General features: G+C 54.1%; 1 protein-coding gene across 1 annotated transcript in view; it reads left to right on the plus strand.

The window, feature by feature from the left end:
- LOC101233579 (uncharacterized) overlaps window positions 1–26,540 on the plus strand; it is a 376,722-nt gene that overhangs the window by 203,510 nt on the left and 146,672 nt on the right. The window contains exons 9-10 of the mRNA XM_072921324.1: window positions 1,585–1,725; window positions 9,162–9,395. Of these exons, the coding sequence (XP_072777425.1) occupies window positions 1,585–1,725; window positions 9,162–9,395 (375 nt within the window). The remainder of the gene's footprint in view (window positions 1–1,584; window positions 1,726–9,161; window positions 9,396–26,540) is intronic.

Consider the following 26,540-nt stretch of genomic DNA (forward strand, 5'->3'; position numbering starts at 1 on the left):
TCCCAGTACGATCCCAGTCTCCCTCGGGGTGACTGCAGTCTGCCCTGGCATGGTCCCAGCTGCTCCCAGTATGATTCCAGTACAATCCCAGTACAAACCAGTCCTTCCCAGTGCTGCCACTCCTGGCATCCCCGAGCCCTCTCTGCGTTCCCCCACTGATCTCCTGAGAGGAGCCCCAAGGGCCGGCAGTGCCCAGGCAGGGTCCCCAGGCAGCCCCAGTTTGGATGTGCAGCCCCCAGTTTCCCCAGTTTGCCTCTCCTTTGGCCCGGGCCGGGTTCCCCCCTGGAACAGCGGCTGGGAGCAGCCGAGAGCCCCGCGCTGCCCATCCCGACCTGTCCCGGCTCCATCCCCGCTCCTGCCGCGGGCTGCCGGGGCTGCGGGAACGGGAACCGAGGGTGTCGCTGCTGCTGGGGGAGGAGGAGGAGGGAGGGAAGGGCAGGGATGAAGGAGGAGCGGGAGGTGGGGATGGGGAGGAGGAGGAGGAGGGGGGATGGTAGGGGAGGGATGGAAGAGGAGAAGGAGGTGGGGATAACAAAGTCCAGGAGGAGGAGAAGGGGGGATGGAAGAGGAGGGGCGTCAGGAAGAGGAAGAGGAGGTTGAAAGGCGGATGGAGCAGAGCAGAGAGAAGCGCGCGGTCAGCCCTGCCTGAATTCGCAGCCCCCACCTGTGGGATCATCGCCCCCCATCCCGCAGGTGAGCGGGGAGGGGGAGCTCGGGCCAGGTCTCCTGGGGGGTGCCTGGGTTGGGTTTTTTGGGGAGATGTTTGGAGAAGGAAGAACTGCGAAGCTGAGCGGAAAAGGCCCCTTGGGGGACTCCTTGGAGCCCCGGCAGCCCAGAGCAGGGAAGAGGGGGAGAAGGGAGCCCGGGAGCCCAAACAGCCCCAGCACCCCTGAATGGGGAGAGCCAAGAGGGGGGAGCTTTTGGGATTGCTGGGACTCCTGTCAGCCTGGGGAGGGCGGGCAGCGAGGAGAAGGGGGACCCCCAATCCAAGCGTGACCCCAGCAGCTGGGACAGGGGGGAGCCCCGAACAGCAAAGGGGAGGGAGCAGGGACGGGGAACTCCTGGGAGGCTTTTTCAGGGCTGGATCTCGGTGTTCGGGAGGTTTTTATGGAGCCCAGGTGTCCAGGGACTTGTAGAGATGGACTGGGACAGAGGGAGCTTCAAACTCAACGTGTTCATCCCTTGTTTTCCCCAAACCAGGATTTCCCATTCCCAGCCCCTGGGAGGCTGCGAGGAAGAGGAAGAGCCTCTCCTTGTCCTTCCTCCCCCAGGGCAGGAGCTGAGGATGGAGAGCAGGGAGGACAAATCCCCGCGGCAGAACCTGGTGGAAGAGGCCGTTTTGAGCGGCTCCACAGCGCAGGAACCCGACGGGGAGGAAAAGCCCCGGAGATCCCGCACAAGGAGGGGCTGCAAACGCAGATCGCGGGGATCTGAGGGGGAAAGACCCACCCTGGGCCAGGGAGGCGGCCGGAGATGGAGCCAGAGCTCGGAGCTGGGGGTCCCTGAGCAGCTCCATGATGGGGAGAAGCCCCACAAGTGCTCGGAGTGTGGGAAGAGCTTCAGGTGGAGCTCTGACCTGATCAGGCACCGGCGCATCCACACTGGGGAGAGGCCCTACGAGTGTGGGGAGTGTGGGAAGAGCTTCAGCCACAGCTCCCACCTGATCAAGCACCAGAGGATCCACACTGGGGAACGGCCCTACCAGTGTTCCAAGTGTGGGAAGAGGTTTCAGACCAGCTCCTGTCTCCTCCAGCACTATCGCGTTCACAGGGAGGAGAGGCCCTTCTGCTGCCCCGACTGCGGGAAGGGATTCAGGGACAACTCAAAACTCATCCAGCATCGCCGCATCCACACTGGGGAACGGCCCTACGAGTGTTCCAAGTGTGGGAAGAGGTTTCAGACCAGCTCCGATCTCCTCAAGCACTATCGGAGTCACACAGAGGAGAGGCCCTTCCGCTGCCCCGACTGTGGGAAGGGATTCAGGTTCAACTTCACCCTCATCCGTCATCGCCGCATCCACACCGGGGAGAGGCCCTACGAGTGTCCCCGGTGTGGGAAGAGATTCTCACAGAGCTCTAACTTGACCCGACACCAACGGAGGCACCGGTAAGGGAAGCCCTGCGAGTGCCCCGAGTGCGAGAAGAGCTAAACTCCATCCCCCACTGGAGGACCCACATTGGGCACAGCCCTGGTGACCCACATTCCCTGTGATCTATGTTGGGAACACACCTGGCTGCTTCTCCTTTTATGCTGACCTGCATGTTTTTCTCTTCTCAATCTCTCTGCACTCCAAAAGCCAAGAGGGATCGATCTTTCACCTCAAAACTACTCACATCCCACTGAAAACAAATTAATTTTAACCCACAGAGCCTCAATCCCTCTTCAAATTGTTTGTTCCCACCTCAAAAAAAACCAATCCCACACCAAACTCACTCGAATCCACAGCTGCCAGGGTGAGATGAGTTTGGGAGGAGATCGGGAGAAGTGGGATCCCAATTTGGAGCGGTGGGATGGGGATTGTGTGGGGCTGGGTGGCTGGGATGTATTTGATAGCAAATAAAACTTTCAGACTTAGTGATTTCTTTGCCGTTCATCTCCAGTCCGTGGCAGTTCTGTTTTTCAGGGCACCACCTTCTCAGCTGATTGTGTTTGTGTCCTTCTTTCCCTCCCACCTCTCTTTGCCTGCTCTGTTTCTCTCTCCGTGTCTCCCTTGACCCAGGGGACCTCCAAAGACCCTCCCGCAATTTAATTTGTTCAGGGACCACCAAAGATCCTTCCCTGATTTAATTGAATCCTCCTCTAATTTAATTGCCCCCTCTGTCCCCAATGACCCACCCCTGATTTTTTAATTATTTTATTTCCCAATTATTATTTTCTTTCTTTGTTCAGGAGCTGAAGTTATGGAGGCCAGCAGTGAAATGTCTCTGTAGGATTTTGCTCCACTTGGCTTTCAGCCCCTTCTCCAGAGCTTTGCCTTCGAGGGCAAAGGGAATGTCTTTTCCTGGCTGGGAGCTGAAATTCCAGACCTCTGGAATGTGTGCAGGGCCATATAGACTGGGATCAACCAGAGACTGAGATCAAATATGCACTGAGATCCTGTGGTCTAGGATCAACTAAGGACTGGGATAAATTAGGGACTGGGGCCCTACAGACTGGAATGAACTGAACTGGGATCAAATATGGACAAGGATCAAATATGGACTGGGATCCTATGGACTGGTATCAACAAGGGACTCGGATAAAATAGGGACTGGGATCCTACAGACTGGGATCAAATTGGGACTGAGAACATATGGACTTGGATCAACTAGAGACCTGGATCAACTACGGACTGTGTTCAAATAGAGACTGGGATCAGATGTGGATTGGGATCCTATGGACTGGGATCAAATTGGGACTGGGGTCAGATATGGACTGGGATCCTATGGACTGGGATCAAATATAGACTGGGATAAAATTGGGACTGGGATCAGATATGGATTGGGATCCTATGGACTGGGATCAAATATAGACTGGGATAAAATTGGGACTGGGATCAGATATGGACTGGGATCATATGGCCTGGGATCATATGTGTTGGGGAAGATCAAATAGGAAAGCCTTATAAATATGACTGCCTGGCAAAAGGTTTAGAAAATACAGAGACTGAGATGGTAACAAGTTGTGACATACCAAACCGTAGTTACTGCACAAGTAGAACACAATCGTACAGCCAGGATGAAGACAATCCCCCCTTCTGGTTGAACAATGCCCTTACCTGCAGGTAGGTCCAAGGGTCAGATGGACTGTTGGATCTCACCCCAATGTATGGTTCATCCCACACCTGTAACACTCCCCTGAAGCATCAGGAGTCTGTGACCCCGTTGGCCTGAGTCTTGTTCCAGCCCACCTTGAAGCCCCTGACAAGGAGTCCCTGAGGAGCCAGAAGCTCTCTTGGAACTTCCCTTCTCTTGGAACTGCCCCTCTCCTGGAACATCCTCTTGGGATCCTCTCTTATCTCCCTCTACCCCTTGCCTCTCCCTTCCCCCACGCCCTCGGGCCTGCCACGGGTCAGGTCTGGTGACTCCAAGCAGGGCCTTTCACCCTCTCTAATAAACCAGATATTCTAAGAGCAGCCTCCAGAGATCTCTCGTCTCCATCCACCCAAAGCGTCCTGGAGTCCAGCGTCCTCGCAATATGGACTGGGATCAACTAGGGACTGGGATCAAATACGGACTGGGATCAAATATAGTCTGGGATAAAAGAGGGACTGGGATCAAATATGGACTGGGATCAGCTAGAGATTGGGATCAAATATGGAACTGGGATCCTATGGACTGGGACAAACTGGATTGGGATTATATGGAATTGAGATCCTATGGAACAGCATAAACTTTCTAACATGACACATATAATATTCATTGTAACACTTGCGAAAAGCCAATTATAAATATGCATTTGTCACAATCTCTCCTCTTATTCTTTATAAATCATTTGGCTTGAGCAATATTTCTTATCCTCCTGCATTCTTTGGACTCTGTTGGTAATCAAATAAAATATGGGATTAAACAAAGAAGAAATATCAAAACACTTGTAACACATAAAAGGAAGAATCCTAATTTCCTCCACCATCCCATTCTCAATACATTACCCCACCTGTTAGTTTTTAACATTATTTTCCCTTCGGTGTTTTTTTTTGGACTGATACCAGGGTCATAATTTTTCATAATTTTTTTCTGATATCCTTTGTTTTTTCCAGGATGATGCCCTCATTGCCATCTATTTTCAACAATCTGTACACCCCATTCTTTAGCCAATAAATAGCGTAAAGCCAACCTATTTTAATCCACTGCAGTTGTAGTTTGGCTTTGCTGACTCAATATTAATTCCAGTGCCTGAGCAGCTTTGTTTGTTATCTCGTCTATAACTGCTTGGAGTCCTATAATGCGATGCAGTATATAATTTGGGGTTAATACAGAGCTAGCCTGCTATGCTTGTTTTACCTTTTTTTTTTTTTTTTTTTTTTTACTAATGGTCTCTTTACCGAATCTTTGACTATATTTCTAAGATCAAATGTAAAACAAATCCATCTCTCTCCTTTTGGACATTCCATGCCCCAAGTATTACTACTTTTTCCCAAGTTCCTTGTAATCCAATATTTTCCCCATTTTGCCTGCAGGTACTCAGTTTGGGTGGGTCTGTGGCTGTTGACATGGGTGTGTGTAACAAAAAGGAACTTTGGTTCCTTTCCGTGTAATACTTTCTGTAGCATTTGGGACACGATCTTGCTGGTATCTCAGAAGGGAAAAGACAACAAATGAGAGACAGAAACAGGAATGACAGAGGTCTGGCATGGCTTATACCCCCACCTCCCCTGCCTGTGGGGTTGCTTCCCACAGCAGGTACGTGTGATCTTCTCGGTGGTGAGTACAGTGCTCAGTCCAGGCTTGCCCTCTGTTTCCCTTGTCACTCCTTTTTACGCATTTTTTTAGGCAAGTCCTTTTCGACACTCCTTAACTGTGGCTTCCCACTGTTCCTCAGGTATTTCTCACTCAACAGGCACTAATAATCCATCCACAAAAACAAAGTTATTACTTCAGTTGTTTTGGGTTCTATCTGTATAGGGAATTGATTCAGTACTCGATACCTCTTGCAACAAGAACATAGATTTTGTGAACTACAATGCCAATTATTCCCATAATTTAAACGTTCACTTGTAACCCAGCGGCCATGTCCAATATGAGGATGAATCAAATAAAGTATACAGTGTAGTACTGATGGCAATTTCCCTTCTTTCCTGTACAAGTCACAGGCTGAGGCCAGGCTATAAGAACTCTTTGACTGAAACACTCCCAATCCTCCTGTTTGAAGTGGCAGTGTTCCTCTGCCAAGGAGGTGTCGGAGGCGCCTCAGGGTTTATTCAGGCAGGGCTTAGAACCAGTGATGCAAGCTTTGCCTTATTTCTCAGTGAGGTGTTATTCTTTGTACCTGCCTTGGGTCATTTGTGTCTTCCCAAACCATTATCACCCAGTCCTGGTTGGAAGTCAATTTGGTATCACCCGGTTTAGATGTGATAGTCCATTCCTCAAGTTTCCTCACAAGTCCTTTGGTTTTGCTGGCATGAATTCACCCTCTTTCCGTGGTTTGGATTGCTGCTTCAGTGGTACCTGGAAAGGATTTCTTAATAGCACAGTGTTAAAAGAAAAACAATACTGCATGAACTTTTACCATTAGTTTTCTTTAAAACTTTCTGAGTTTAACTAAACTCCTTTTCTACAGCCACTTCTTCTTCTTGTATCCAGCTGTGTTAATAGCTGCAGAGACCAATTCTTCTTCCTGTGAGCTATAATTAGTTAAATAAAAAAGACCAGGCCAATTTTAACATGAGATGTATCACATCCCTTGCCTTTTACTTTTTGGGTAACATTTAACTGCTGTAGTCTTACAGACTTTTAGTCTTCAGAACAAAAGCCTTCTCTTCTTAACAAAAGCAATCAGAAAGAAAAAAGAAATCTTGCTTAAGACAATAAACCACTTTGTGAGAGTCACTATCTCTGCCTTGATCTTCTCTCTACTGGTGGTCCTGTTCACAGCCTTGGGTTTAATTCTGTCCTTCCCCACTTCCCCCCCTCCTTGTTGTCACTCTGCCTAGCAGGAATGGGGGAGAACTTACAGATAGCTGTGGCTGAGGGGACCTTGGGGGTGTATTTCGCTTTTGTTGCTTTGTTTTGCTCCTTGTGCTCAGGGTCCCCTGCACAGCCCGTGTGGCAGAGCCGGTGCCTGTCCTGCCGCAGTGTCCAAAGGCGGCCCCCCCGGCGGGCAGGGCCGGCAGCTCCCCGGGGCCGGGCAGCGGCCGGGGCGTCTCGCAGCCTCCTGGGGGCCGGGGGCCACTGCCGGCCCTGCCCGGGGCTGGTGGGCTCAGGCAGCGCCCGGCGCTGAGCCCCGGCTGCCCCACAGCCCCGGCCCGGCCCCGCAGCTCCCCACAGGCCCCCAGCCCTGCTCCCGGTCCCGCACCTCTGCGCCCGCTGCTGCCACTGCCCACCACAGAGAAACCCCTGACATCCTGACCTCCTGCTTTTCCTCTCCTGGAAACTGGGAATTCAAAGTATCAGCTGGCAAATTGTCAGGATAAGGCCCTGCTGAAAACCATCCCAATCCTGAGTATTTTTCTGTTCCTCCTCTTTGCCATCATCCTTTTTCTTACCACATAGATTCCTCCTGCTGCTTCTTGCCTGAACCATATTGCTGCACACTCCCCTTCACCTGATCCCTTCCCAGCACACCAACACCATCCATCCCCTGTTGTCCAAATCCCTTCTCTCCTTCCCTTATTGCCTCCCTGGGTGTCCATATCCTTAATTACCTCTGGGGGAATGTGCAATCTACCTCAGCATTCTCCCAAGGGACCCTTCAGAGACATTTTGGGATCATCATCCCTTTGGCCCGGACCCCTCCCTGGCTTTCCCTTTTGTCCCCTCCATGGGTGCCCTGCCATGTTCACTCCCCGAAGATCCCAGGGCACTCACTGATGAGATTTTCAGTGCTCTCTCCCTGCTGACTCTTCACAGACCCCCCTGATGTGTCACTCGTCTGTCTCCTGGTCACTCCCGGGTACCCAATCAATCCCCGGGGCTGCCGCCAGCCAAGGGAGCCGATCACCCAAAGTGGGTGAGGCACCTTCAGCTGCACTCCCTGCCCCAGGGTGTGCGGGAAAATTGACATCACCAGAGGATTCTGTCCACAAAGCAGACAGAGGAGTCCTGTGAAACTAATTTCATTTCTAAAAATGGGAGAGGCCATGGGACATTCCCCATGGGATCTCTCCAATTGTTGGAGGACACAGCCTCCTTTTCATCCTAATTCTCCTGGCCACATCTCCCTCTGCTTTCCCCATTGGCTGAAGCACTTGAGAGCTACAGACTTCCCAATCCACCTACTGCATACTCCCTTAATATGCTCCCTGCTTTTATATAGCAAATGATATTCATGGCTCTGTTAAGTCTTTGTTGTTCTTCTGGAAGTTCATGAATTGAGCAGGGCCTTGGCTGAGCAGCAGTCTGTGTCATGGATTGATAACATTTTCTGAAACTGATTCCTTCTCCTGTCACTCCCTTGTGTACATCTCCCTGGCCCTCTGAGCCTTCCCCAACTGGACTCCCCCCCTCGGCCCCATCGCCCCCGCGAGGGGAATTTGGGGAGGTGGGAGTGGGGCAGCGCCAAGGCCGGGCCCCCCCGCGCTGTCCTGGCGGGAGCGGCTGCAGTGGGGACCGAGTGCGGGCGGGAGCGGCCGAGAGCCCAGCGCTGCCCCAGCCCGACCTGCCCCAGCCCCATCCCTGCCCCTCGGCTGGGATGCTGTGGGTCTGGGGGGGAGAGGGAGCCGGCAGTGGGTGCTGGGCCTGGGGGCAGGAGGAGAAGGGAAGGAGAAGCAAGCTTGAGAAACACAATGGTCAAACGATGCAGGTGGCAGGAGAGGGTGGGATTGTGCAGGGGAAGGAGGAATAGCAGGAGGAAGAGGAGTGTGAGGAAGAGGAGAGACAGCAGAGGAGGAGGAGGAGGAGCAGAAAGAGGAAGCAGCAGGAGGTTCCACCCCTCCCTGTATCTGCAGCCTCCCCCCAGCCCCAGGAGCGTTTCTCCCCCCACATACAGCAGGTGACTGTGGAGGGGGATCCAGGATTTTCACGGGGTGAATCTTGGTGTTTCTGAGATTTTGTGGGCTAAATGTTGGTGATTTGGTTTTATGTGGCAGCTGAATCTTTATGTTTTGGAGGAGGGTTTTGCTGAGTTGTGATGTTTGGGGAGTTTTTGATCTGTATCATGAAGTTTGTGGGATTTTTGGGCTGAATCTTGGTGTTTTGGAGGTTCTTACAGACACAAGATTCCCAATGACTTCCTGAGATGAACTGGAGCAAGGAGGAATCTCCAGTTCAAGGTGCTCTCCTCTTGTTTTTTTCCCCAAACCAGGATTTTTCATTCCCTGGGCGTGTCTGGATGGAGGAGGAGGAAAAGCCCAGGAGATGCTGCAGGAGGAGGAGCTGCAAACCCAGCCCAGGGAGCTGCGGGGAGGAAAGAGCCCCCCTGAGCCAGGAAGGCGGGCGGAGATCCAGCCAGAGCTCGGAGCTGGTGGAGAAGTCTCATGGCAGGGAAAAGCCCCACAAGTGCTTGGAATGTGGGAAGGGTTTCAGCTGGAGATCCAGCCTGATTGTGCACCAGAGGATCCACACTGGGGAGAGGCCCTACGAGTGTGGGGAGTGTGGGAAGAGGTTTCGGACCAGCTCCAATCTCCTCGTACATGAGCGGAGTCACACAGAGGAGAGGCCCTTCCGCTGCCCCGACTGCGGGAAGGGCTTCAAGCACAACTCCGACCTCACCGTGCACCGGCGCATCCACACCAGGGAGAGGCCCTACGAGTGTGGGGAGTGTGGGAAGAGCTTCTCACAGAGCTCTCACTTGACCAAGCACCAACGGAGGCACCACTAAGGGAAGCCCTGTGAGTGCCCCGAGTGAGGGAGGAGCTTGGAGTGAGGGAAGAGAGTGAGGGAAGAGCTTGGTGCGCTGCTCCAGCTCCATCCCCCATGGGAGGATCCGGGCTGGATTATCCCCAGTGACCCCCGTTGGGCAGAGCCCTGGTGCCCCCGTATGGGGAATAAAACAGAGAGTAAAGCAATGGAGCTGATAAAGGGGCCCGATATCTGAGGCCTGACTGAGCAGAAACTGTGGGAGACACAGACACAGTTTAAGTCTCCCGGGCAAGAAGTGACCAAGCAACGTGGTGTGAGACTTTGTGATAAAATAATGTTACCAGGTGATGTCATGTCATGAAGAATGTGTAACCAATGAGAAATTGTACCAAAAACAGAGCCATATATAAGCACCCTACAAGTAAATCCCTGTATAAACACCTGGTACACACAATAAAATTGGCTTTGGTCTGAACTCGGATGTCCCCGTCTCTCCCTGGTGGATAACCCTGTTGTGGGTGATCCCCGTTGGGTGGGGGGAAGGTGTTGGAGGGATTTCTTTCCCTTCTCCTCGTGCTGCCGTGGTTTGGTTGGTAATAAATTCCCTCCCTGTGCCCAGGCTGGGTCTGTTGTCCCGGTGCCGCTGCTCGGGGCGGGATCTCTCCCGTTCCTTCTCTGCACTCCCGGGCCTCTCCTCAGCCAATGAGAGAATGCGGTGGACAAGAGTCAGCCAATCAGAGAGAGCGGCGCTGATGACTCAGCAGTTGCCGGGCAGACCCGCAGCAGGCAGTGTTCCCCACCCGGACCCCGCCCTCCCTGCCCAGTGCCGGCCCCGCCGTGGGGTCCCCCCAAGTCCCTCCCCAGTGCCCCCATAAACTGGGCTGGGTTTAACTGGGAAGCGTTACTGGGAACACTGGGAGCAGGCGGGCAGGGGCAGAGTGACAGCAGGGCTGGGGGTACACAGGACCCCCCAAAATCAGCATGGGGATGGAGCGGGGGATCCCGGCTGGGCCCGAGGCCACGGGGAAGCTCTGCGGCCGCCGGCGGCTCAGGATCTCTGTGGGCAGAGAAACAGGGGTGACACCGGGCTGGGGGCCCCAGGTGGAGCACCCACAGTCATGGGGAGAGGGGACATGACCCCCGGGACCCCCCTTGACCCACTTGCACAGGTAGAAGCCGAGCCCCAGCACCAGGAAGACAAAGCCCAACTCGTAGTCCCTGATCCCCGTCTGCATCTTGCTGCTGGTGGCGTCCAGCGGCGTCTCTGGGAGGCCTGCAGGCATCAGGACCCCCCAAAACCTCTCACAGACACCCCAAGCCTCTCCAAGCACCCTCCTGATTGCTTCCAGTCCACCCAGGACCCCCTGAAACTTGTCCTGATCCCTTCCTCACCTCCCCAGGACCCACCAAAGCCTCTCCCATCCCTTTCAGAATCCCACAACCCCCTTCCAGTCTCCCCCCACCACCCCAGTACGCCTAAACCCTCTCCCAGTCCCTTCTCAGCCCCACCAGGACTCACCCAGACCTCTCCCAGTCTCTTTCCAGCACAACCAACCTCATCCCAATCTCTGCTTTTCCATCCCCAGTCCCCATCCAGCTCCTCCAGGCTCACTCTAGTCCCTCCCAGTCACACCCAGCACCCCCAAACTCCCTTCCAGTGCCCACCAGGACCCCCAGAACCTCATCCCACCAGCTTCTTCTCTGCTGAATTCCTAGAGGAAGACCAGGCCCAGCTACTACCAGACCTTCAGAGAAAACTCCACCCTTCTAGAGATCACCACTTCAGCAGCATTTCATCTGCCACTCCAGGAGGAGCAGCCACCATTTTAACTGGACTACTACCAACACCCTGACTCCTCAGGGTGTCAGGTTTCTGCCCCATCACTAGTTTCATTTGTACTAATTGCATTTTTTAAATTATTATTTTTATTTAGTGTTTTTCCTGGTAAAGAACTGTTATTCCCATTCCCATGTCTTTGCCTGAGAGCCTTTTGTTAAATTGTGGTAATTCGGAGGGAGGGGGTTTACCTTTTCCATTTCACAGGAGGCTTTTGCCTTCCTTCACAGACTCCTGTCTTTTCAAACCTAGACATGGGCCTTGTTTTTCTTCTATCCCTTGTGTGTGTGTTGTGGGCTCAGGTCTGGCTCTAGATTTTCTTGTGGGCAGGGCTGGCCCTGTTGGCCGTGCGGAGCCCCCGTGGTTTTCTGGGCTTGTGCCAGAGCGTGTTGGGGTGTGTTGAAGGGCGCTGCTGAGGGGCTGCAGGTGCCCATGGCACACCGCCCTGAGAGCGCCCGGTCTCGTCTGATCTCGGAAGCAAAGCTGGGTCGGGCCCTGCTGCTGCTGGGGGCAGCGAGGATGACGTCGAGGATGACAACCTCTTGCTCCACCTGACCACCGGCAGGCTGAAGATGGTGGACTTTGATTCTGACATCTCCTTTAAAGCCAGGTTCCACAGGGAATTTGCAGATGAGTCCACACACAGGGGATGCTCCCAGATTTGGGCGTTGCTCAGCCTGGCCTGGAACCAAAGGTTCCCCCTTTGCTGGGGCGGATGCAGCTGATCCTTCAGTCGGCTGCCAGGCTGCTTTTGGCAGGGCTGGGGGCATGGGCTGGGGTGGGTACGAAATGGGAGTGGGCTCCTGGCCCTGCCAACAGCCCCCAGCACCCACCGTGCCCTGGGCTGGGGCTGGGCTGGGGCAGCCAGCCCGACACAAACAAACCCCCACGGTGGGAGCAGAGGTGGGACTGCAGAGCCTGTGCAGGGGCTGCTTTGCTTTGCAGGCAGGGAAGGGCTTGGGCTGCTCCACTGCCCTTGTTTGCTTTGGGAACACCATGGGGGCAGTGCAGGGGAAGGGAGAAAGCCTGGGCTTCCCTCACCCATGGTGGGTTTTTCCCTGGCATGCAGGGGTTGGGCCTTCCCCAAGCCTCTGACAGAGATAAGATTTTTGACCTTTTTTCTTGTTGCCCTATTTGTCTGTAATCTATTTTCAATAATTTGTTGTTAGTTTTTGTAGAGGAAGCGTTCCAGGTGGGGTCCAGTCTGGATCAGGAAGTGCGGGGCACCGCGGGCGGCTGGGACAAGGGGACAGGAGCCTTCAGCTGACGGGGCTTTCTGGTTTCTCTCCTTGCAGCCGGGCTCTGCGGGTGCTGAGGCTGCTCTGGGCTCTGCCAGGGCCCTGCTGGAGCTCAGCACCGGGCTGCAATCAGCCAAAGGAGAAATGGGGTGCCCTGCAGCACAGACTTGCTTGAGCATTTCAGCAACACAGCTCAAGTTTGCAGAGTGTACACCTCCAAGGGAAAACATGCCACCCCACAAAAAATAAACTTGTTCAATAACTTCTGAAATGAAATCAATCTGGGATGACCCCAAATGACATTTTCCAGCTTGCTCAAGCTGTAGCTCAGCCCTTCTCTGAGCTTTTCTCTCCCCCACCTGCCTTTTACTTCCCAACTGCTCCCTCTTTTCCCCCAGTGAGCTCCCAGCCCATTCCAGTCTCCATCACACTGTTGCCTTCCTTGGTGCCCCTCACCGCGAGGAAGGCCGAGCCCCAGGCTTAGGGACTCATCCTGTCACTGGCTGAGGAGCAGCAATGTCTCAGAGGTCCAGTGGGATTTTAGTGTCATTCAGAGCTGCTCTCCAGCCCCCAGCTCTCCTCACTGCTGAGTTCCCACTCCCTTTTCCTCGTCCTTGCAGCAGGATGAGCTCTGTGAATCCCCTTGAGCCTCCCCACTCTTCCCAGCCCACGCACCCACCTCAGTTAGGCTGAAGCTGCAGCTTCTCTGTCTCCTCTGGAACACCAGTGCAGTCCCCTGTGCAGGGAGCCCCAGCCCCAGAGCACAGCACTCAGCAGTGCAGTCGGGGCTGGAGCAGCTGCCCCGCAGCCCTGGCTTGGCTCTTTGTGGCAGGGAATGCTCCCTGTGTGCAGCTGTCCCTGCAGGATGGCCCCAGGGCAGAGCCCAGCCGGGCTCCCCCTGCAGCCCCTGGAGCTTGGGGCAGACAGTTGTCCCAGAGCTGAGGTTCACGGGGAGCACCAGAGCTGTGCCTTGCACTCTGGTGCCGTGTCACAGTCTCGTGTGCAGGGGCAGCTCCAGGGCCTTCTTCCTCTTCCTCCACCCAGGCCAGCTTGGGCACTCTTGGGGGTCTCTGCTCCATGTCCATGACTGGATTTGTGGCTACTTGCAGGAGAGATGCCTCGGAAATTCTCCGAGTCAGCAAGTCCTGCTTTCGTGCCTGGAAGGCACCTTCAAGAGAGAAACCTCAGGAAGGCTCAGGACAGCAAGTCCTGCGCTCTGGTCTCGAGGGCTCCTGCCACAAGGACAGGAGACTCCTGTCAAGGATGGTGCTCTGGCCTCGAGGGCACCGGCAGCAGGGATGGGAGATGCCTCTGGGGCACCAAGTCCCACACTCTGCCCTCGAGGGCACCTGCAGAAGAGAAGCCTCGGGAAGGCCACGGGTCAGCAAGTCCTGTGGTCTGGCTTCGAGTTCAGCTGCAGGAATAACACCTTGGAAACGCTCCGAGTCAGACACGAACAAGTGTGCTGTGTGGGAGCTCCTCACAGCACTGCGCTGTCCCGTCCTGTCCTTGTTGCGTGCACCGAGCACTGTGGCATGGTCCTGTCACCACCAGCTCCTGTGTCAGCACGTGTCACAAAGGGCCCTTGGACACCCGGCGGCGTTCCATGCTGCACCGTGTCACAAAGGGCCCTTGGATACCCTGTCCCGTTCCATTCCACGGTGACCATTCTGCACCGTGTCACAAAGGGCCCTTGGATACCCTGTCCTGTTCCGTGCCATGGTGACCATGCTGCACCGTGTCACAAAGGGCCCTTGCACACACTGCCACCTGCCCTGGGGCCACCCTGTGGTAGGTAAGGGACAGGCGAGCGGAAGACCACGCGATGTCACGGAAAGATAGACCCCCCTCCCCCTCTCTCTTCCCCACGCTATCTATTAACCCCAGAAGCCCCAGAAGAATGCAGCCACACCTGCTCTGGTAAATTTCCACTACCCGACTAACCCCTGAGACCCCCAACCCCCCTCTGACGTAGCAAAGACCCCTAAAAACTATTTAAACCCACGAGATAGGATAATAAACGCTTTTCGACCGTCTGCCATATTGGTGTCTGCGTGTGTTGATTAGCCCGAGCAGCCTGGGCGAGACCAGGCTGCCGTGCTGTTCCCTGAACCAGGTCCCTGGTTGTCCTTTATAAAGGCAACATACTGGTGCCGAAACCCGGGAGAAAAGAAGGAAAAAAGGAAAAATTCCCCCGGCGGACAGGATACACCTGGACAGAAGCAGCGGCCAGAACGGTCAGACCGTATCTAGGCGCAAGGGGAGACGTCCCCGGGGCCCGCGAGCGTCATGGACAGCGTCGCATGGGTCGTGAGTATGAAGCAATGGAGTATCGAGTTTAAGCTCAGGGACTTTTATCTTGCTATAGCAAGGCTGCCTGAGCTTGGAGCAACCGAATGCTCAGTGGATGCCATGCATCTGGGAATATGGGAACAGTGTACAGCCACGCTGGCCGGGGAGGCAAAATCCTCAGGCAGTGGCAAAAGCGTTACGGCACGGGGCAAGGTAGAAAAAACCCCGCGCAAGGCAATAGAAAAGCAAGAGACGCAGAGTGCAGCGCGCACGTGTTTATTAGTTAAACCCGAGCTCGGGACGGGGGCGAAAGCGCGGACCGTCCCTGAGGAGGGTCCACCCGGGAGCGGAGACCCGGAGGGGCTCAGCGCGACAACCCCTTCCCCGGATCAGAGCCCAGCCCGGCCCCGCCGCGGAGCGGAGCCCAGCCCGGCACAGAGGAGCGCTGCCGCCGGAGCCCGGGGCGGCGCGTTCCGAGCGGCGCGGCCCCGCTCCCGCCGGGACCCAGACCCGCCCGCGGCCCCGCGCCGCTTCCCCGCCAGCGCGCCGAGCGGAGCGACGCCGAACCCCGCCGCGGCGGCCCCCCAGGACACCCCCGCCGCAGAAAAGCCCCGAGAAACCGCGGCTTCCCAATCCGTCCCGCCGCCGCCGCCGATCGGAGGTCCATTGCCTGAAGCGCAGCGGCGCGCGGAGCGCTTTTGGCAGGAGCTGGCAGGAGAAGCCAGAATCGCGAAAACCGCGGCTCGGGAAGAATCCCCGGCCGCGTGGCCACGCTATCCCTTTGAAAATGGCGCCGGGTGCCGCGGAGGGGGGCGGAGCACTAGTAGTCTCGGCGCGAAAACTCAAAAACTGCGCGATTTCAGGGGCGCGCGCGCGCGGGAGAAAGGGGCGGAGAGCGGCTCGGGGCACAGAGCCAATCAGCGGCCGCGCCAGGCGCCACCACCATATCAGGGAGAAACCACCCCCCGCAGGGGGCGCGGCGAGCCGGGGGGGCGGGAGCGGCCCCTCCCCCGCGGGGAGGAGCGAGCCCGGGGCCGAACAAAACGGCGCGGAGCCCCGGAAGTGCCCTGGCATTTGACTTCCGCCGCGGAGCCTGGCAACAACCCTGCCGGCTCAGAGGAGCCGGCGGAGGCTGACCGGAACCCCAAAACAAAAGATACGGAACCAGCACAGTTTAAAACAAAACCGAATAGAGTTCTAAGCCACACCGAAAAGCAGTCACAATCGCTAAGGAATGCGGGTCCCAGCCCCCGGAAACACGGAACGGGGGGGAGGGGGGGCGCGCGGGCGAACTCAGCCTCCTCCCACCGCAAGCAGCGCCCGTGCCGCAGGGTCAGCAAGAGACGCCCCGATACGGGACCCCGGGGTAGCCCTAGCCATGAAAGTGGGGAGAAAGCCCCCGGGGATGTAGGGGACGTGCTGCCTCTGTGGCAGTCAGGACCCCCACGTCGTGAGACTATGAGAGCCACTGCTGCACACCACTGCTACCAACCGAACCTGACCCTCAAAACAAAACTAATGAGAGGCTGTGAGTTCTGTTTGCAGGACATGCTTGTGGACCGTCCCCGTGACACAGACACCCCTGCTCCAGAAAGAGATGACAGACCACCAAACTGCCAGACAACACCTGAGAATCCCACGGTGGTGAGACCCAAACGTGCACAGTGTCTTTCTTCATGCAATTTTGCTGTTTAGAGGCTTGTGGCCAGGAGGACAAGCTAGCCCAGGCCACTACCCTCTAATAAATACCCCATCCTTCGTGTTCCACATAGCCAGCCTGTTTAAAAGCTACCTTACTAACCCTAAATAAAACCAAACCAAACCTGACTAACCCCTGTTAGTTTTGCTATGATATTAAACCCCCTTTTCTACGAAAGCAATGCTTTAGATACCCCCTTCAGTTACTCCACAGCCAGTACCCCCCACCAGTGCAAGTGGGACACTCCCCACAGAAGACCAATAAGTAAGTAGTCCCATCCACATTTGAGATGTAAGTTTGCCAGAAACCCAGAGTGAATCCTTATATGTTCCTTGCCAAGTTTAATAACTCTATCGATTTCTGTGTTCAAGTTCTGATTGTTTCTAAAGTCCTACATCATTCAGACGAAGAGATGTACCACCTTCTCGAAGAACCTGACAGACTCCACAAAAGAGAAATTGACCATCGCAATGCTGCTTGGCCTGAGAGCAGCTGGCACAGCCACGAGTGTCTCAGCCATCGCAACCCAGCAGCACAGACTCTCTCAGCTGCAAATGACCATCGACAAAAACCTGCAGAGGATCGAGAAATCCATCTCCTACCTAGAGAAATCAGTCTCTTCGCTTTCAGAAGTAGTTTTACAAAATAAGCAAAGACTAGACCTTTTAAAGCCTTCAGCACCTGCCTTAAAAAATCTACCCAGATCTACTAAACCACCCTTTCCTTAACAAGTTGCAAGTTTGTACCTCACTCCAGTGCCTATACCTACGACTACCTCATTTTGTATGTGATAAGGAGGGGGGAGATGTGGTAGGTAAGGGACAGGCAAACGGAAGATCTCGGGATGTGACGGAAAGATAGACCCCTCCCCCTCTCTCTCTCCCCCACGCTATCTTTTGACCCCAGGAGCCTCAGAAGAATGCAGCCACACCTGCTCTGGTAAATTTCCACTACCCAACTAACCCCTGAAACCCCCAACCCCCCTCTGACGTAGCAAAAACCCCTAAAAACTATTTAAACCCACGAGATAGGATAATAAACGCTTTTCAACCGTCTGCCATATTGGTGTCTGCGTCTGTTGATTAGCCCGAGCAGCCCGACCGAGACCGGGCTGCCGTGCTGCCATCTGAACCAGGTCCCTGGTTGTCCTTTATAAAGGCAACAGCTCTCTCAGTGTTGTTTTTGTTCACTGAATTGTTCATATTTTCATTTTCTTTCCTAATAAAAAACTGTTATTCCTGCACCCATACTTTTACGTGAGAGCCCCCCTTAATTTCAAATTTATAATAATTCAGAAAGAGAGTTTACATTTTTCCATTTCAGGAGAGGCCCCTGCCTTCCTTAGCAGACACCGGTCATTCCAAACCAAAACACCTCCTTTCTGTCCTGCCTTCCTTTGCCTGCTCTGTTTCTCTCTCTGTGTCTCCCTTGAGCCAGGGCAGCTCCCACCAAAGACCCTGTCCTGATTTAATTCCCAATCCATGAGCTACGACAACCATGGGTGAAGTTATGAAGGCTGGCAGTGAATTGTCACTGTAGGATCTTGCTCCATTTGGCTTTTGGCTCTTACATAAGAGCTTTGCCTTCAAGGGCAGGAACATCTTTTCCTGTCTGGGAACTGGAATTCCGGCCCCTGGCAGTGTGTGCCATGGATCCCAGAGGGGCATTCCCGAGGCTCCCAGGGTGCTGCTCCTGCCGTGCCTCCCAAGGAGCTGTGCAGGGCACGGGACAAGGTGCAGCAGCTGTGTTGGTGCTGCAGTGCCACAACAGCCCCTGGTTCCAGGAGTTTCCGCACTGCCAACAGCGGTTCCTGGGTTCCATGATGCCCTGCTGTGTCCCCATGGATATTTGGTGTCATGAAGTTCTTCAGTGTCACTATGGCCATCTCACTCCATGAACTTCCGCAGTGTCCAAATGGCCTCCTTGGATGGGCAGTGTCACCATGGACCATTGGCTCCATGCAGCCCCGCTGGGTCACCATGGACCCCTTGGTTCCATGAGGTTCTGGGGGTGTCTCCATGGTCTCCTTGGATCCACAGTGTCACAGTGGACCACTGGATCCACGTGGCCCTGCTGTGTCACAATGGCCCCTTGGTTACGTGGGACCCCAGGGTCACAATTGACTTCTTGCTTCCATATCCTATGGGAGAGAACTGTCCTTCTCCTCCAGGGGCCTATGGCCAAAACTGGGATTCCTTCCCCAAATTTTCTTCTATGCAAAGATTGTTCCCTGATGAAACTTGCCAATAGAAACAGGTCTGGCTGCCTTGGCCACCCAGGGGCCACCTCTCATCTGCCTTTCAGACACTGGGTCCATGTGCTTTTCTTGCTTAAAAAGCATCCATCTCGACCAGGCACCCATGGCCAAAATTTGGGATCTGCCTCCCAAATTCCCTATATACAAGAATAGCTCCCAGAAAAATGATGCCAGGACAGAGACGTCTGGCTGGCTTAGGCCTCTGGTGGCCGCCATTTATCTGCCCCTCAAACACTGGTGTTCCGTCCTTTCCTTCCTTTGGAAAAGAACCGTCCTGCTCCTCCGGATGTCCGTGTCAGAAATTGGGATTCCAACTCTAAAACTCAGTACATTGAAGGATTGCTCCCAGGCAAAATCTGCCAGTACCATCAAGCCTGGCTGGCCTTGGCCTCTGGTGGCTGCCCCTGCCACACTGGGGCTCGGTCCTTTCCTTCCCATGGAGATCACTGTGACACTGTGGGCACCTCATGGAACCAAGGGGATCATTGTGGCACCACTGGAGCCCATGGAACCAAGGGGCCGTGGTGACACTGCGGGGCTTCATGGACCCAGAGACCATTATGACTCTGTGGCGCCTGATGGAACCATGGAGACCATTGGGACCCTTCAGGGCCTGGTGTCACCAAGGGGGCATTGTGACACCTCAGGGCCTGCTGGAAGCCAGGGACCATTGGGACACTGATGGGCCCCATGGAAGCGAGGGAACATGGACCAGGTCTGGCTGGCTTGGCCTCCCAAGGGCTGCCTCTCATCAGCTCCTGGAGCACTGGGGCTATGTGCTTTCCTTGCTATGGGAAAGAACCATCCATCTTTTCAGATGCCCATTGTCAAAACTGTTATCCTTCCTAAAATATTTCCTATATGCAAGGGTATCTCCCAGAAAAAAACCTGCCAGCTCTAGCTGGCCTTTGCCTCTTGTGGTCACCTCTCATCTGCCCCTGAATCACTGGGGCTCTCTTCCTTCCTTCCTCTGGAAAAGAATCAGCCTTCTGGTCCAGGGTCCACGGCGAAAATTAGGTTTGCCTCCCAAATTCTGTATATCCAAGGATTGCTCCCAGACAAAAGTAGCCAGGACAGACAGGTTAGGCTGGTCCTGTCCTCTGGTGTTTTTCTTAGACTCTGAGCTGAATGTTTTCATTTGAAAACACCTTGGAGAGGGCCCAGAGATCTCCCAAGGTGGGATTTTGAGGCCTCGGGCACATGACCACTACATATGGACAAAGGAGCTCTGTGCTCTGTGCTGCTGTGGTGGTTTTGCATCACAGAAGTGATGTCCTGAGAGAAGCTGCTAGCAGTTTCCTCCGTGTCTGACAAAAAACCAATCAGTAATTAGCTTTGAGAGCTGACAGTCTGTTAAACCACTAAGGAAACTGCAGACGCCTCTGTGCAAACCCAAGTTGAAGATGAGAAAGCCTGGCTGGGTCTCTCTCCCCTCTGGCCCCAAAGAGGTGCCAAGGCCGGCCCAGCCCCATCTCAGCCTTCTGGCCTGGCTGCTGAGATCCTGGCCCTGCCCCAGCGCGGCCCAGCCTGACACAGCCCCAGCGCAGCCGCTGCAGAAACCTCCATGGGAAAACAGCTCCGGCCGCAAGGACCGAGCCCGGCCGGGCTCACGGAACCATCTGCAGCCCCGGGCAGATATTGACTCTGCCAGTGCTGCCATCCTCCCTGCAGTGAGAGAAAAGGACACAGGGCAGGCACACAGAGCAGCAACATGAACCCACTGAGGTCAGTGAAGAGGAAGTTGAGTCCCAGATGGGAGGGATGAGGAGATGCCCCCTTGATCTTGGGGCTGAAATCCTCTGCTAAAGCTATGGAGAAGGATGTCATTGATACATCAGACTCTCTTTTTCCCTATAAGGCATTGAAAAGTATGGGGAGATGACTTGTTTCAGCAAAGGCCTCCATGCTAAAATAAGCAAATCTTGAAGTACCTGTGATCCCATGAGAAGTTTGAAAAGAAAGACTGATGAGACCCTGTGCCCTCAGGGAGAGAAGAAGACCTCTGTTCCCACATATTAGGATGATTTCAGAAATAGATGAAGAGAACTTTGCCACTAAAAAGCTCATCTTGAAACTAATATCCCTTAAGTTAACATGGGCTATAAATACAGTTTTGGGAATAGCTGTGAAAATATGGGAGGGATTTGACAGTTACAGATTTTTCTGGGCAGCTGCTATTTGTGGAAATGAAAAGCCATGAGATAACTGTATTCTTGTGGAGAAGTCTCCATAACATTATCAAGAGGAACTTCCCACCCGAAGCGAACTGACAGAAAATGTTAGCTTTGGTGTCTTTACATTGTCAGGTTGTATGGAGAGGGGAAGTGTTTTGAAAGTTTTGTTCTGATTCTTATTACTCTTTCATTTAGTTACAGTTAATAAAATTTTCTTTAAAAGTTTAAACTTTTATTTTGAAGTTCTGAACCTACTTTGACTTGCTCCTAATCCTATCTCAGAGCAGGAAATGAGTAAGCATAATCTAGTGAGTGCACTGGTAATTAGCCAACACTGAACCCACCACGCTAATTGATGCATTGGCCAAGAAATCTCAAACTGGCAAACCAAAACAACTAAAGAAATCTTCCTGATGAAATGCATTAGAGCAGAGGGAAATCAAGGCACAGCCATGGTTTTTCAGGACTTGTTTGATCCTAATGAGCCCCGTGGTGCATTTGGAGCTGAGCCCTGGAACCTCAGGGCCTGAGAGGAGATTGCACAAACCTTTCCAGGAGTCAACTGCAGAAGAAAACCCCAAACTGTCTCAAAGCATTAATGGGACCTGCTGAGGTCCATCCCCAACACAGGCTCCTCATGGACTCCATGGAGGAGAGAATTGGAGACTCAAAATGGCACAAAAACCTCTCAGTGTGGAAAGGAAAATCCAAAGTACCTGAAAAAAGTTTAGTATCTCAGAGTATTAATGAGCCCCACTGAGTGTCAATACGAAGCTCTCAAGGGACTCGTTAAAGCAGATAATTGGGGCCATGATTGCACAAACCTCTCACAGAGTCTGTATCAAAAGGGAAACACCAAGTACCTTAAAAGAAATGAAGTTCTGGGAGCATGAAGGAACCCCCAGGGCCATTCCTGACCAAGGCTCCCCAGGGACTCCTTCCAGCAGATCCTTGAGGCCACTGGGATGTGGGCTAGGGGGGGATGCTGAGGGCAGGACCAGGGGGTGACAGTGCCCAGCCTGGCTGGGGCTGTGCCAGGAGGCCCCAGGGCCTCAGGACAAGGTGTCTCCTCCCAGCCCTTGGTGGCACAGACCCTGCTGTGCCCCAGGGCACCAAGACTTGGCTTCTCTTTGTCCCCACCTGTCATCAGTGCCTCCAGTTCTCTGCTCTGCCTGGGGCCTGGGGACACATTCTCAGTCGTGTCCCTCAGTGGGACCCATTAAAAGTCCAAGAAACTTTGGAGTTGGATTCTGACTTGGAGTTCTGGAGAGGTTTCTGCAGCTCCCTCTCAGGGCCTGATGTTCAGGGCCTGAGCACAAAGCCCCAGAGGGTCATTAAAGTCCTTGTGCTGTGTCTGTGCTGCTGAGCTGGGCCGGGCTCCTGGCACAGAGGGTGATCCTGGTAACCAAGCAGAGCTTCAAAAGCACATTTCTCTTGCTGAGCAGCTCTTCTCCCAGCCCAGCAGGGCTGGGGCACTGCCTGCAGCCAGCCCGGGCACAGCACAGAGGCACAGAGAGCTTCAATCAGTCAGGGCTGGGAAGGGGCTGAGAAGTGCCTGGGGCAGAATCACTGCCAGCCCTTGGCACAGGAACCTCTGGCTGCAGGACAATGCAGCTGCAGCTCCTGGAGAGATCTCCTAAAGCTGGAACATCCCAATGCCCACAGACCCTGTGAGTGCATTCTCTGCTCATCTCCTGTGCAGAGCAGCCAGGGGTGCCCAGGGCTGTCCTGCAGAGCAGGGTCCTGCAGCCCAGGGCGCTGTGCTGGGCCAGGGACTCTGCTGCCTGCCAGGGACAGCTCTCAGCCGGCCCTGGAGCTGCTCCCAGCGCTGGCCAGGAGCTGTGGGGGGAAGGAGCCACCCTGAGCAGGGCAGGTGCTGCTGCTGAGAGGGGCTGGGTGGGGCAGGGCTGCTCCCAGCTCCAGACCAGCCTGGGCACAGCTCCGGAGGGCACTTCCCAAAGAAGGTAAGCCTGGGATTGCTGTAAAGATCAGGAGCTTTCCTGAGAGTGTTTTCAATTTCCTGCTTGGAGGAGGATGGAAAAATTGGGGTGATGACAAAAAGATTTTTGCTATTAATACATCTTTCATGTATTGGTATCTCTGTAAATTACTATGATATAGTGATAAAACTATAATCCTTATTAAACTCTATTAAACTCTTAATTAATTTTATTAAATTACTATTAGGTACTTATATAATTGTAATCTTTTACTGACTCTAGTATGTTTCCTACCTATCTCTTAGATTTCAGAACAATAAGGTGACTGTCTAAATACATTCCTGAAATACTGTATAGTCTAATTATCAGGAAGAGGACCTACAAGAAAAACACACACTATGTGAGCAGTCATAACTAAAGTGGGGCAAAGAAGCCCTTGGACCTACTCCAATGGTTTGAGCCAGGGGTGTGTAACTGGGGCAACTGAAACTCCTATTGGGTGTCCCTGTTAAATATACTAATTAATTAACCTTAATGAATTGTTGAAATCATGGGCTGGGTGTGCCCCATCCCCTCTGGGACACGTGGAAGCTTCCAATAAAGTTCTGGTTTTTACTTTACTGTTCTAACACTGTTGCAAGGGTATTTTTTCTCTTTTGGTTATAGACACAGGGGGATGAGAGAAGCAGAAGAAGAATTGAATCCCAGAATCACAGAACATTCTGAGTTGAAAGGGACACACAGGATCATCAAAGGAATGTTTGAACATTTACAGAGACTCCAGAACTGTGACTTTGGGTGGTCAGTCTCTCTGCTGGGAGCCTCCCAAAGGGCCTTCAGCCACTCCTCAGCCCTGGACAGCAGCAGCATCAGCTCTGCAGGGCCCAGCAGGGCTCTCCTGAGCTGCCCTTGCCCAGCTGCACACAGAGCCTGCCCCAGCCAGGGCCCTGCACACAGGCAGGTTTCTGTAGGGCCGGGCCGAGGGCACACAGGGTGGGATGGGCTCTGTGAGCGCTGGCAGGGACAAGGCACCTCTCAGGAGGGGATGTCCAGGCCCAGGGAAATGCTCAGGGAAGCAGAGGGGGCTGAACAGAGCAGTGCTGGGGGAACAAGCCCATCCAGCCCCTCACCTGCCCTCAGCCACAGGGAATCCTTTGCCTCTCACATCTCTCAGTGGCAAACTCGGAATGCAGCAGAAATTCTGGGGATTTCTGACCTCAGTGGGCCAGGAATGGTTTGTGGGTAGGAAAACAATTCCTAAAACCAACTTCTGCCATCTATTTCCCTTAGAAGTGTGAGTGCAGATGCTACCAAGCCTTTCTGCAGTAGGAGTGATTCCCCTGACAAATCCTGAATATCCAGCCTTGTCCCTCTGCCACAGGGCCACAAACCCAGGGCATTGGGGCAAGGATGGCTCCTCGAGAGCCCCCACGCACGGGCCTGGCTGCTCCTGGCACACTCAGCCAGCACAACTGGAGCTCAGGCAGGGACCTGGGTGAAGGTTTTCCCAGAGCATGAACAAGGGTGGGTGAGTTCCAGCAGGACAGGCTGCAGGGAATGGCCCAGGTTTGGCTCCAAGCAGCCTCTCCTGACTTGTCCCTGTCCTTTCTCCATGAACAGGTGCCCATGTGCAGCCACAGCAAATGTCCAACAGCAGCTCCATCAGCCACTTCCTCCTGCTGGCACTGGCAGACACGTGGCAGCTGCAGCTCCTGCACTTCTGCCTCTTCCTGGGCATCTCCCTGGCTGCCCTCCTGGGCAACGGCCTCATCATCAGCGCCGTAGCCTGCGGCCACCACCTGCACACGCCCATGTTCTTCTTCCTGCTCCACCTGGCCCTCAGCGACCTGGGCTCCATCTGCACCACTGTCCCCAAAGCCATGCACAATTCCCTCTGGGACACCAGCACCATCTCCTACGCAGGATGTGCGACCCAAAATCTTTTTTTTGTTTTTTGCGCTACTACAGAGTTTTCCCTCCTGACCATCATGTGCTACGACCGCTACGTGTCCATCTGCAAACCCCTGCACTATGGGACCCTCCTGGGCAGCAGAGCTTGTGCCCACATGGCAGCAGCTGCCTGGGCCAGTGGCTTTCTCAATGCTCTCATGCTCACGGCCAATACATTTTCCCTGCCCCTGTGCCATGGTAATGCCCTGGGCCAGTTCTTCTGTGAAATCCCACAGATCCTCAAGCTCTCCTGCTCCAAATCCTACCTCAGGGAACATTGGGTTCTTGTGGTTACTGGTAGTTTATCATTGTGTTGCTTTGTGTTCATTGTTTTCTCCTATGTGCAGATCTTCAGGGCTGTGCTGAGGATCCCCTCTGAGCAGGGACGGCACAAAGCCTTTTCCACCTGCCTCCCTCACCTGGCCGTGGTCTCTCTGTTCATCAGCACTGCAGTGTTTACGTACCTGAAGCCCCCCTCCATGTCCTCCCCATCCCTGGATCTGGCCCTGTCAGTTCTGTACTCGGTGGTGCCTCCAGCCCTGAACCCCCTCATCTACAGCCTGAGGAACCAGGAGCTCAAGGCTGAAGTGAGAAGAATGATGCCTGGATGCTTTCAGAAACATTAAACTGCTGTCCAATTTCTGCAAATCATTTGTAATAAAAGTCATCTTTGGTACCTCTTGTTGGTTTAGTTGTGGGGATTTTTTTTCCCTTTGTTTTTCTTTTTTCATGTTTTCCACAATAAATGTCATTTTTGGTGCCATTTCTCATTTTGTTTGTGTCCACATTCCCTGTGGCCACAGACTGTGTCTATGAGGGGCTGCGCTCTCGGTTGCTTTAAAGGAACTAAAGGATCTTGCAGCAAAGTTTTCTGCAGAGATGCCCTTTTGTTGCCTTCTCTGGAGCTCCAGCAGCAATGTCTGTGTGCAGAGCTGGGGGCAGATCAGTGCTGGCACAGCAGCTCTGGTCCTGCTGGCCACACCATTCCTGATCCAGGCCAGGAGCCATTGGCCTTCTTGGCCACCTGGGCACACTGCTGGCTCATGTCCATCCTGCTGTCCATCAGTCCCTGCAGGTCCCTTTCTGCCTGGCTGCTGTCCAGCCCCTCTGTCCCCAGCCTGTAGCACTGCAGGGGTTGTTGTGGTCAAAGTGCAGGACCTGGCACATGGACTTGTTAAACCTCACCTTGTTGGGTTTGGGCCCTGGATCCAGCCTGTCCAGGGTCCTGTGCAGAGCCCTCCTACCCTCCAGCAGATCAACACTCACATCCAGCTTAGTGTTATCTGCAAAAATATCCTTGTTCCAAGGGGCCCCTCAGCATCACAATGTCCCTTTGGTTACACCAGGCCCTGCACTGTCACACTGGTCTCCTTGGTTCCATGGGGCCCCAAAATGTGACAATGGACTCCTTGGTTCCATGGGGCTTCACAGTGTCACAATGTTCTCGTTGGTGCCGCAGTTTCACAGTGGCCCCTTGGTTCCATGGGGCCCCAGGGTGTCACAAAGGCCCCATGGTCACATGAGGTCCCACACTGTCACAATGCTCTCTGTGGTTCCACAAGTCCCCTCAGTGTCACAATGGACTCCTTGTTTCCACAAGGCCACACAGTGTCACAACGGCTTTCCAGATTCCTTGAGGCCCCAGAGTGTCACAGTGGCCCCTTGGTTACACAAGGTCCTGCAGTGTCACAATGTCCCCTTGGTTCCATGAGGCCC

This window comes from Taeniopygia guttata, chromosome 36, assembly GCF_048771995.1.
Source record: "Taeniopygia guttata chromosome 36, bTaeGut7.mat, whole genome shotgun sequence".
Lineage (NCBI taxonomy): Eukaryota > Metazoa > Chordata > Aves > Passeriformes > Estrildidae > Taeniopygia > Taeniopygia guttata.